Source organism: Halichoerus grypus, chromosome 3, assembly GCF_964656455.1.
Source record: "Halichoerus grypus chromosome 3, mHalGry1.hap1.1, whole genome shotgun sequence".
Classification (NCBI taxonomy): Eukaryota; Metazoa; Chordata; class Mammalia; order Carnivora; family Phocidae; genus Halichoerus; species Halichoerus grypus.
The window spans coordinates 30,889,342-30,902,241 of NC_135714.1; the positions used below are offsets into that span (position 1 = coordinate 30,889,342).

At 42.6% G+C, this 12,900-nt stretch overlaps 1 protein-coding gene and 1 long non-coding RNA gene across 6 annotated transcripts in view; both read right to left on the reverse strand.

The window, feature by feature from the left end:
- The window catches only part of LOC144381331 (uncharacterized), a 178,665-nt gene that overhangs the window by 105,464 nt on the left and 60,301 nt on the right, over positions 1-12,900 (reverse strand). The window lies entirely within an intron of this gene.
- The window catches only part of RELL1 (RELT like 1), a 70,053-nt gene that overhangs the window by 31,265 nt on the left and 25,888 nt on the right, over positions 1-12,900 (reverse strand). For 4 of the 5 annotated variants that reach the window (XM_078068486.1, XM_078068488.1, XM_036066148.2 and 1 more), the window contains 2 exons: positions 6,689-6,913; positions 4,529-4,600 (listed from right to left, as the gene is read on the reverse strand). In XM_078068486.1, the coding sequence (XP_077924612.1) occupies positions 4,529-4,600; positions 6,689-6,913 (297 nt within the window). Of the gene's footprint in view, positions 1-4,528; positions 4,601-6,688; positions 6,914-8,584; positions 8,659-12,900 lie in introns of those variants that run through there. The other variant, XM_078068489.1, reaches the window with a different exon arrangement.

Consider the following 12,900-nt stretch of genomic DNA (forward strand, 5'->3'; position numbering starts at 1 on the left):
TAATCACCTATAAAATGATGACCTCCCTTAGAAACATGGGATCAGAAAATGATCAAGGAAGAGGATTAAAATATATTAAAATCATCCCTAAAACTGTTTTTTTAATAGATTTGTGTTGTTTCTTCTATATTCATGTATTCTTGGACCTCACCCTATCTCTTAGAAAAATTTTAAAATGGCCCCTTGTTTGCTATGAGTGAATTCTTTAAGAGTAGGCTCAAGTTTCTATGTAGACATCATTCACACCCTCCCTGTCTGAGGAGGTTCAGTATGTGGAGTCATGTGGTTTCCTGGGTTAAGAAAACTTTCTAATGTAACCCCACCAAGTGGACTTAAGCACATGCTTTAATTTGGTTGTAAAATTACTACGAAAGAGCAGTCGTCTGATTAAGTTCTGCTGAATATGTATCTCCTCATTACTCATAATTACAATAAGCAATAAAAGATGGTGTTCCCCTGCACTTGTCAACATTCTGTCAACTAGACTTCTTGTCCTGGGTTTCCAGAGAATGGGAGGAGCCAGTTACAGGGCAAGGAAAACCTGTCAAGAACAGGAGAAATTTTCTAGAGGGTAATAATTTCATAAAATGCTTCCTCTCTTCTGTCCTGAATTTCTGCCTGATCCTAGGTATAAAGCCGTCAAAATCACGCAAGAAGAATGCCCTGTTTTCTCTCCCACCACACTTCTCTTCAAAGATTCCTTTGTGAGGCGCTTGGGTGGCTCAGTCCATTAAGTGTCTGACTCTTGATTTCAGCTCAGGTCATGATCTCGGGGTCCTCGGATGGAGCCCAGAGTCCGGGCTTCCTGCTCAGAAGGGAGCCTGCTTATCTCTCTCACCCTCTGCCCCTCCCCCGCTTGTATGCTCTCTCTCTCTCTCTCTCTCTCTCTCTCTCAAATAAATTTAAAAAATAAAATTATTTAAAAAAAAAAAAGATTCCCTTGCAATCAAGGCAAATATCCCAGGCAAGAATTATGGCCACCCCCAAAATTAGTGCCGCTGTGTGCCAGCCACTGGCCAAAAGCTTTACAGACCTTATCATGTTTAACTCTCCTGACAACTCCCAGAGTAGACAGAGTCATCATGCCCATTTTACAAATATAGAGACTGAGGCCCTAAAGATCATGACTGACTGGCCAGAGTCACATAGCCAGCATGGGAGACCTGGACACAAACCCTGGTCCATCTGACTCTAGGGTGATGCTTTTGACCCTGATGTTTTTCTTCTTACTTCTTCAATGTCCCAGTCTCTACCCAAATGATTAATAGTTTAAAATGTTGCAAGGACATTTGCATAATCATTATAGCAAGTTTCAGAGACATAGTAATGATAATTTGTAAGGGAATCCTTGCCATAACATAAATTGAACCCCAAGGTAAGAATTTCACAAAAGGATCCCTCTGCCTGGTGTGAATAATCAGGGGCACTTGGAGAATAATCACAGTATTCTGCATTGTTACCAGATGGGACAGTTTAAGGGCCTGGCAGAGAGGCTGAGCTATGGACTTGCAGGTACTTTCCAAATGCCCACAGAACTCAAAAAACCCCAATAACCACCCACACACTTTTCAATTCAATCTACTTAGAAAGAAAAATTAAGGGTAGCACTGTGATTAATCCAAGCCTTGAGATTAGCAAGAAAATAATCAGTATGCGGGTCAGCTGATAAATTTATCCCTCAAGAGATTCATATAAACTAACCTGATTTGCAACATTTGAGACATGATATATTTAAGCCATAAACAATGTCACCATGAGTACAGGTGAAATATTACCCCATTAGCCAAATTAAAAATGCAAAGCAGAAGACTATTCATAAATCATGATTGCAGATGTTTTTAAATATGTAAATATAGGCAAAGAAAACCTAAATAAACATGGCAAATGGTAATGGATGGGCTGTACTTCATTTTACTCCTTTTTTTTTCAATTTTAAAAGAAAAGTTATGTTAGGGTGTGCTTACAATTAAAAAAATGGAAAATTAAATTAACATCAACAGATCTAAATTGATACTAAGTTCAGAGACTGATAATGACATAGACAAAAGATTAAAAACGCATTTGTTCTATAGAGGACTGAAGCCTCAAAGCAAACTAAAAAGCTAGGTTATAAACTGGGAAGAGACCCAAGTATGGATCTAATTCCCCAGCTGTGGTTGGGACACCAGACATGTCTGGAAAAGAGTTCCGGTGAGGTCAGATGTCTCCTGGGGGCCAAGGAGAGCCAAGGGCCACAAAAAGGATCAGAGCCACCCCCCATCCTCACAGGTCCCTGGACAAATCACAGGTAGACAAGTGAAAGCATGGACAGGGGAAGAGAGGGAAGAGAATTGGGGATTAGAGGAGGGAGAAGGAAAACAGTGCTTTAGGTGTTATCCAATGGACCTACCGGTCATCAATGCAGAGGAAACAAAGAGGCTACTTCCAGAAAGGAAAAGGACAGCATTAAAATAGATAATAAAATAGAAAAGGACAGGGGTGTGCCTGGGTGGCTCAGTCGGTTAAGCGGCTGCCTTCAGCTCAGGTCATGATCCCCAGGTCCTGGGATTGAGCCCCGCATCAGGCTCCCTGCTCATCGGGGAGTCTGCTTCTCCCTCTGCCCCTCCCAAACCCCCCCCCACTCGTGTGCGCTCTCTCTCTCTCTCTATCTCTCTCAAATAAATAAAATCCTTGGATAAAAAAAAGAAAAAAAAAAAACTTCAACCCCTACAATGTTTCCAGGGTTTACTTATTTCTGATTCAACAGTCAGTAACCCACCTCACCCCACACTCACTAATTTAGCAGCTACTCCAGCTCTTAGGAGCTCGGGTCCCAAAGGCCCAAGATCCCCAAAGCCATGTCACTCCGTGCCTCACTCACGGACCTCTGCAATGGCTGGCGTTTCCATGCCGAGAACATATTTGTGTATTGCTTGTGCAAATTAAAAACCGTTTTTTATGTAGAAGAAATGCACACCATTGAGTATTGAAGAAGAGCACCACCAAATATTGTTCCCTGAAGGAAGGTCTCTGGAAGACAGAGATCCAGAGCCAAGTATTCTGGTCATTTTTGTTCTTATTTTAAATACCCTTCTATTAAAGTTGATGATCTGGTTTTACATCTGGCAGAAACTGAAACCCACCAATTATGAGAGGAGAGGTCATGTTGTGTAGTTGAAAGAGACCCAGCGAGGGCCAGGCTGTTTACTAACCATGTGAACTCAACTACTTGGAGCCTTCATTTCTGCACCTGGAAAATGGGTATAACAATACCAACTTGAGCGGGATATTTTGAGGATTAAATGAGATGACACCCATAAAGCACACTGTAAAGAACAAGGAAAATTCTGCTGAACCATTTGAAATTGATGATTCTCTAAGCCAAAAAACCTGGGCCGGGCAGGTGATCTCACTGACAGTGAGGGTATTGGGGTGGGGTCCCCCAAGGAAGGGCTGGGGGCAGAACAGGTATTTCCTGAGCAGTACAGAGGTATTTCACCTTTAGGACAAATGGCTCAGCCACATCAGTGTGCCCGGTAGCCCTCAGCTCTGACAAGGGCCAAGCCAGAGCTCAAGGAAAATGTTTTTTTTTTGATTCTCAGGAGAACTCAAAGTATGGCGATCTGCAGCTACTGGGGACGTGGGCAAGGAGTTCTGCACACCCCAAAAGTTACTGAGGGCCTCACCCTGTGCACCCTTGTAACGGTATCCTACACAGCGAATAGCCAGTGTGCAGAACGAGGACCCTCATTTATCTAATCAAGATTCAGTTCATCCTCCATTTCAGAAGTCAGAAGTTTAGAGTACATTTCAGAGAGAAAAAATGCTTCTGTCCACAAAGGTTAAATTTTTTAAAAGTCTGAACACTTCAGAATAGATCACAGAACAGGCAAATCCATAGAGACAGAAGCAGAGCAGGTTGCCAGAGGGTGGCTGGGGGAGGGCGGTGGAGTGGGCGACTGCGTCATGGGTACAGAGTTTCAGTTTGGCAGGATGAAAACGTTCTGGAACTAGGCCGTGCTGATGGCTGTACATCACTGCGAAGGTACTTAATGTAAATGTCGCTGAACTGTACATTTAACAGTAACTTTTTTAGGTTTGGTGTATTTTACCATGATTTTTTTAAAAGTACAAAAAAAGGAATACACAACATTCGAGTGCCTATTGTACTAAGCACTTTATGTGCAGGATGTCACAACAGTGCAATGAGGTAAATATTATTTATTACCCTCCTTTTAACGGAGGAGGAAACAGAGACTCCATGAGGTAAAGTGACTTTCCCCAAATCAAGGTGAGGCCAGGATTTGAAGGTGAGCCTCCAGGGCTGGCTTTCTGCAAACACTCACACCCACTGACTCTTCGAAAACACACTTAGGTGAAATTCCCATGGTGGGATAATCTGGAAGCTGACGTATTCATGAGCTTAGGTAAAAGGTGCTGCCAGTGACTAGAAAGATCAACAGGATAGTTCATACAAACCGACTCTTCGAGGCAGGTTTTTAATAAAACATGAATATTGAATTGTTCTGGAACACTAAAACATCCATACCTTCATTTTTCATGATGTAGTGGACAATCTGGCCAACAGTGTCACTATTTTCATTTACACTGTCATTCAACTCTGAAAGAGGAGGAGGGGAGAACGGGTTAGAATCGGTCACCTCTGTGGAGGCAATGAGACCTCACTCAACAGTCTCCAGAAAGCTCAGCCGTGGCGCCAAGGGTCGAGGGGTCGAGGCTTTCTTCCTTCAGCCCCAAACTGCCCGATGCACAGCCCAGAGTGACTTCCTTAGCATGACAGACGTAACAAGAACCAGAATTAGCCATCAACCTCTTCTCAAGTCCAAACACCCACTCACTTTCCTGCGTGTGTATCAGTCCTAACTGCTGTAGTTCTCTCTCATTATTCCTTTAAACCCTTCGGGGAAATGGGAAGAAAACAGTTGATCAAAAGATAAAATTCTCCTTGGATTTTGTTTTAATTGCAGACATACTATATAAATTTAGAGTACGGATTTCTTTTTTACATGGGGTAATTATTCATCCATGTTTAGAAGACTCTCCTTTCATTTAAATACACTTCCAAATGACCTAAATTTTGGCTGTGGTTATTTGCCCACAAACTCCGTTTACCTTAGGAAACTGTATTATGGGACAGTCTTTGAAGAAAAATCAAACCTCCACCTGGAAACTGTAATTTCAGGGAGGAAGGAAAAGGGAGGGATCCCAGTTCACAGAGAATGAATCAAGGTGTGCAATGTCCTACTCGTGTCCCTGGAAAAGTGTCTTCTCCAACCCCAGTCGGCTTCCTCCTCCATGAAAATGCACATTTGGCTGGACAGTGCAAATTCTGACTAAGCCAGCCTACAGAGCGTCTGTGAAGGATGGGAGGGGGAGGCTCACTTTCTGTTGACAAACACTCAGCTTTGGTGTGCTCATAAGCTACCCATGACTCATCCTGCAGCCGGGTTCTCTCTGCCTCAAAGGTCAGTGGGGGTGGGAAAAACCAACAGGCCAGCCGGCTGGCAAGGAAGGAAGAAGCTCTCCCCACTCTACCCGTTGGCTCTCTTGAAAGGCGACCAACTCCAAATGTCCTCTTCTGCAAAAACTGCCCTATGAGGACCTGAAAGGGATATGGAAGGGTAGCTACTGCTCCCCCAAATACAAGTCAGGAAACGTCCCTAAAGGATAGTTGGAAAGAACATCTATGGAGAAAACAGGATTTTATTTCTTGGGTTTTTCCAAATACTACCAACAACTCCATGTTAAGAGGAAAAGATAAGACACCCTCAAATTAATACTAAGGCACCATTTCTTACCATACTTTTACTGCGCTGTTGACACAATTATTTACTTAATAAATATAAATTCCAATCACATAGATTGAAGATAGAACTCCCGCAGCAAAAGTAATACCATAAAAGTGGTGAGAGCTATTTAAATTCCCCATTGCTCTTATTAGAAGCTCTCTCAATAATAACAGTAAGGATTAGTATTTACTGAGTGGCCGTATGTGCCAAACACCAAATGCATCTTCTAAATTCCACAATAATCCTACAAGATGGAGATTACTGTCCTCATTTAAATTAAATTAAAATCTTAATTAAATTGGCATTAAATTAACTAAGATTAAATTCCAGTTAAATTACACATAGCAGAAGTTCGGAGCATATGTAACTTGCCCAAAGCCACAAGGAATGAGCTGGTAGGTGTTTAAATAAGTGAAAGCCAGGTTTCAAGCTCCAGGTGTGGTCACTACGAAATCTATACTGACATGCCACATACCACCTACTGTTAAGATGGATCATTTTGGGGGCACCTGGGTGGCTCAGTGGTTAAGCGTCTGATTTCGGCTCAGGTCGTGAGATGGAGCCCCTCAAAAGCCTCCATGCTGGGTGTGGAGCCTGATTAAGATTCTCTCCCTCCCTCCGCCCCTTTACCCCCCCCTAAAAAAAAAAAGAAAAAAGATGGATCATTTTGCTTCGTAGAGATGAAAGTATCTATGACTGATTCCTCATTTAAAAATTGCCCTCACTTGGGGCACCTGGCGGGCTCTGTCAGTAGAGCACGTGACTCTCCATCTCCGGGTTGTGAGTTCGAGCCCCAAATTGGGTGTAGTGATTACTTAGAAATAAAATCTTTAAAAAAAAAAAAAAGAAAAGAAAATCGTCCCCACCCACCTCTCCATGAAAAGGATGCAGGTATTTACCTATCTTTTCAACCTTTTCCTCTTCCACCTCTTGCTCGGCTTCTGTGGTACAACGATAGCCCTTCTTCTTAAGCAGGTGGCAGATGAGGACGCCAAACAGACCCATGATGAAGAACACGGGGACCAGGGCATATGCGATATATTCTGGGTGTCCGTTGCCCATATTGTTGGTGGGCGCCGGGGTCGTCTCTGTTCTGGACTGCAACGTGCGGCTGCCACCATTGTCTACAGAAAGAAATACACGCGGCTGCATCACACGTCTGCCGGGGACAAGACCAACCTGACGACCCCGGGGAACGTTCACATGGAATCTGAGTCGTCTCCCAAAACCACGGGCCACGCAGAGACCGGCGGGTCAGGTAGTACAACACATAGGCTGAGGGCCAGGCTTGGCTAAACGTCCGAGTTCCCATCCTGTCCCTGCTACTCACAACCTAGGTCCCAACCTGCGTCATTTCTTTAAAATCTCTCAAGCCAGTCTCTACTTCTTCGCCTGCAGCAGGGACCTACACAGTGCGGAAAGCATGTCCAGGTGGAGTGTCAAGCACAAAGGAAACACAGAGTCGTTTGGTGGCATTATAACAGGGCGCTGGGTAGGTAAGAGCATGGACCCAGGAGCCTTGGGTTCAAGTTCTGACTCTACCACTCAGTAGCTGTGCAATAACTTAGCACCTCTATGACTCAGTTTCTTGTGAAAGGCACATACTCATTAGAACCTACCCACCCTTCCTGGGTGTCATGAAGATGAAATAAATACTTGTAAAACATTTACAACCATTTTTACAACATAATAAATGCTCAACTACGCGGCAGGTACCATTCTAGGCACGTGTGATATATCACTGAGTAAGACAGACAAAGAGGCTTGTCCTCGTGGAGCTTATGTTTTAGAAGGACTTAGTAAACTGACAGATCTAGAATATGGAAAAGAGAGAAAAATCCAGGATGGCATCAAGATTTTGGCCCAGGGGGACAAACATAAAAATGGAAGACTGTGCATTTTTTATTCGTGCACTTATCCAAATTAAAATTCACTGTCTGCCCATCACGTGAAAAGCACAAGGCTGGGAACTGGATATAGTGATAACATGACTTGGCCAAGAACATCTTAGAACGTGTAGGGGAGCATCAGAAACAGTCCCTAAACAAAACGCATGAGCAGATCGTCACAGATTGAGAGAAATGCTGTCGAAGGTGTACATGGGACAACAGAAGAAAAAAGAACAGTGAGGACCTACATTATGACTTCAAAAATAGGGCAGCTAGGAAAGGGGCATCTTTTGAAGAAATGGAGAACTTTTCTTGTGGACATGTCAAAGTATCCCATGGGCTTATTACCAGATCCAGGCCTGCCGGGGTGCCACGCATAGGCTCCCGAGAGGTCCCTGCACACAGGGACCCGCATCCCCTCTAGGAAGGAGGGTGAGCAGCAGAAAGCCGGGCACAGGCGTCATGAGATGTGGTAAACGAAAATAACAGAAAGAGCCGACTAGGTAGATAAGCAGCAAAGTACCAGTTCACAGACACAAAATGAGAAGAGAATTATCAAATGAAGGAGGGGGCCAGGTAGGATGGGGAGTAAAGAAAAATGTGAGATTTAATTGAAATGAAGTGTCCTTCTTCAAGCTCTATTACAAAGCTATAACCATCAAGACAGTATGGTACTGGCACAAAAACAGACACATAGATCAATGGAACAGAACAGAGAGCCCAGAAATGGACCCTCAACTCTATGGTCAACTAATCTTCAACAAAGCAGCAAAGAATGTCCAATGGAAAAAAGACAGTCTCTTCAACAAACGGTGTTGGGAAAATTGGACAGCCACATGCAGAAGAAGGAAACTGGACCATTTCCTTACACCACACACAAAAATAAACTCAAAATGGTTTAAAGACCTCAATGTGAGACAGGAATCCATCAAAATCCTTGAGGAGAACACAGGCAGCAACCTCTTCGACCTCAGCCGCAGCAACTTCTTCCTAGAAACATTGCCAAAGGCAAGGGAAGCAAGGGCAAAAATGAACTATTGGGACTTCATCAAGATAAAAAGCTTTTGCATAGCAAAGGAAACAGTCAACAAAACCAAAAGACAACTGACAGAATGGGAGAAGATATTTGCAAATGATATATCAGACAAAGGGCTAGTATCCAAAATCTATAAAGAATTTATCAAACTCAACACCCAAAGAACAAATAATCCAATCAAGAAATGGGCAGAAGACATGAACAGACATTTTTCCAAAGAAGACATCCAAATGGCCAACAGACACATGAAAAAATGCTCAACATCACTCAGCATCAGGAAATACAAAACAAAACCTCAATGAGATACCACCTCACACCAGTCAGAATGGCTAAAATTAACGTCAGGAAACGACAGATGTTGGCGAGTATGCGGAGAAAGGGGAACCCTCCTACACTGTTGGTGGGAATGCAAGCTGGTACAGCCACTCTGGAAAACAGTATGGAGGTTCTTCAAAAGTTGAAAATAGAGCTACCCTACAACCCAGCAATTGCACTACTGGGTATTTACCCCAAAGATACAAATGTAGTGATCCGAAGGGGCACATGCACCCCAATGTTTATAGCAGCAATGTCCATCTAGGAAAGAGCCTAGATGTCCATCAACAGATGAATGGATAAAGAAGATGTGGTGTATATATACAATGGAATATTATGCAGCCATCAAAAAAAGAAACTTTGCCATTTGCAACGACGTGGATGGAACTAGAGGGTATTATGCTAAGTGAAATAAGTCAATCAGAGAAAGACAAATACCATATGATCTCACTGATATGAGGAATTTGAGAAACAAGGCAGAGGATCATAGGGGAAGGGAGGGAAAAATGAAACAAGATGAAACCAGAGAGGGAGACAAACCATAAGAGACTCTTAATCTCAGGAAACAAACTGAGGGTTGCTGGAGTGGGGGGTGGGGTGGGAGGGATGGGGTGGCTGGACACTGGGGAGGGTGTGAGCTATGGTGAGCGCTGTGAATTGTGTAAGACTGATGAATCACAGACCTGTACCTCTGAAACAAATAATACATTGTATGTTAATAAAAAAAATTAAAAAAAGAAATGAAGTGTCCTTATTTGGAATACTCAGATTCTGAAGTGATGAAATAAAGTTCTTTCTCTACATCAGGGAGATTCATAACGTTGCTGAAGAAACCCAGAAACCGGAAAACTGATACGTTTAATTATAAGCTCTCTCAGAGTATTCTGATAAAAAAAAGGATCTGTGTGGCAATGATTGTAGGGGACAAATAGCAGGTGTGAAATAACCACATTTCATCACTGCAGCAAACGCTATCAAACAGAAGCCTGATTTGCAAACCAGAGGCCATACAGCAAAGGGCTATTGATCTTTCACATGGAAATACCCATTACCTTTGAACAGGAAAGGAAACTGCTGGTTTCTTAAGTTTGTACAAGGTTGCATTATTTTATCAGACAATCTCTAGAATTGGGGATAACCTATATTTTTTTCTGATTTATCTTCCAGGAATTAATATATTAAATGAATGGACAAATAAATGGAAGTACACATACACACATGCGTGTGCGCACGCGCGCACACACACACACACACACACTTCCCTAAGCATATGCAAATATCATCTAACTTAGGATTTACTGCCAGCCTTTTAGTAAAAACCAGAAACATTTCTTTAACTCTTTTTACAATTCTAAGTAAGTCTTATTTATTAATTCCTTTTTAATACCACGTATTCCATGCAACAGGAATAGGTGAAGCAGACAACCTCTAAGACTGAGAGTTTTACTCAGAATCAGGTCTGTTTCAATCTGGAGGTGATAACCAATTCTCTTTGGGGGGCACTAGGAACAGGGAGGAAAGCAGAGGGGCTCGGAATTGGAGCCACACCCCCTCCTGAATCAGGTGGTTGAGAATGTGTCTTCATTAATTTGACATGTAGCAAACCCTTGCAAACACTACATATTTAGAGTTTGTGATTTACAAACAGGTATCAGTCACTTAATCTCGTAATTACTGTACCATGGAAAAACTGAAGAAGATATGAATCTAAATTAGGGAAACATGAATTACAGAAAGAGATGCCATATAGCACTGAAGTTATAAGGTCAGACTGCCTGGCATAAAGAACAGCTTGGCCACCTACTAGGCACGTCACCTTGGGCAAGTTATTTAACTATTCTGTCCTCAGTTTCCTCATTATGAAATAAAATCAAATGATTGTACCTTTCTATGATGATTTTAAAACATGGCCCCAAATTCTTTGATCCTGCTCCAATGGAAAAGTCTGTATCTCCTTCCCTTGAATATATCCTCTGTGTTCTGCCTGACCAATAGAATAGGGTGGAGTGTTGCTTTGTCAGTTTCCAAGCCTCAGGCCCTAAGAAACTGACAGCTTCCACTTCCTGTCTCTTGGGGCGCTTGCTTTTGGAATGCAGTCACCATGCTGTGAGGAAGCCCAAGCTTCCCCAAGGAAAGAAACCAGTAACAGTCATCAACTTGCCAACTATGTACATGAGCCATCCTAGAAGTAGATTCTATAGTCCCAGCTAATGCCGCACAGAGCAAACATGAGCTGTTTCTGATGGACCCTGCCCAAGTTGGAGATTCCTAAGCAAAATGAGTGACTGTTGATTTGTTATACACCAATAATAACTAGAAGAGTACCTCGTGGAATCATTGTGAGGATTAAATAAACTAATATATAAAGCACTTAGAAGAATGTTTGGGAAGAGATAAGCAACGTAAAAGTGTTTGGTCACCATCGTGATAGAACGGTACTATCCAGTACGGTAGCCGGTAGCCACAAGTAGCTATTCAAATTTAAGTCAACTAAAATGAGATAAAATTAAGAATTCAGTTTCTCAGTTGCATTAATCACATTTTAAGCATTCATCAGTCACATGTGGCTAACTGCTACCATACTGGACAAGTCAGAAAAAGAACATTTTCATCAATCCCAAAAGTTCTAACGGACAGCCCTGTTATAGAATACAAAGAACCGCTGTAAGGCAGTTGACTGGAGAATCTACCGTGACCTACCATAGGAATTCAATAAAAATAACTTTGAAATCACAAAGGAACTATTCACAAATAATGCCTTAAAACATTTGTCAACTTAGGTAAATTTAGTTTTCAATTTATGCTAATAACTTGTTTAGAGACACTGGCCATCTCTCTCCTTCACCTCCAGCAGAATCATACCTGAATTAGGGGCACCTGGGTGGCTCAGTCGTTAAGCGTCTGCCTTCGGCTCAGGTCGTGATCCCGGGGTCCTGGGATCGAGCCCCGCATCAGGCTCCCTGCTGTGCGGTAAGCCTGCTTCTCCCTCTCCCGCTCCCCCTGCTTGTGTTCCCTCTCTCACTGTCTCTCTCTCTCTCTCTCTCTCTCTCTCTCTCTGTGTCAAATAAATAAATAAAATCTTTTTTTAAAAAAAGAATCATACCTGAATTATAAACAAAATATTTGAGTCCAAATTCATAGCAAAGGTTTTTGCTGCATTATTTATAAGTCAAAAAAATGGCAAAAACCTGAATGTTTGACAGTGGAATAATAAGAAAATATCTAAGTCAATCACTGTCTACCCATTCGATGGAATAATATTCATCATTTAAAATTATAAAGATTTTGTGAAGACATGAGAAAACACTTAAGATACAATGTTGAATTTATTTTTTTTAATTTTTTTTTTTTTAAAGATTTTATTTATTTATTTGACAGAGAGAGAGACAGCGAGAGCAGGAACACAAGCAGGGGGAGTGGGAGAGGGAGAAGCAGGCTTCCTGCCAAGCAGGGAGCCCAATGCAGGACTCGATCCCAGGACCCCGGGATCATGACCTGAGCTGAAGGCAGACACTTAATGACTGAGCCACCCAGGCGCCCCAAGATACAATGTTGAATTTAAAAAGCTTAATTCAGGGGTGCCTGGGTGGTTCAGTCAGTTAAGTATCCAGCTCTTGATTTTCGCTCAGGTCATGATCTCAGGGTCCTGAAATCGAGTCCCACACTGGGCTCCATGCTCAGCACAGAATCTGCTTGGGATTCTTTCCCTCTTCCTCTGTCCTTCCCCCCCATTCTCTCTCTCTAAAATGAATAAATAGGGGCACCTGGGTGGCTCAGTCGGTTAAGCGTCTACCTTCAGCTCAGGTCATGATCCCAGGGTCCTGGGATCGAGCCCCTGCATCGGGCTCCCTGCTCAGTAGGGAGCCTGCTT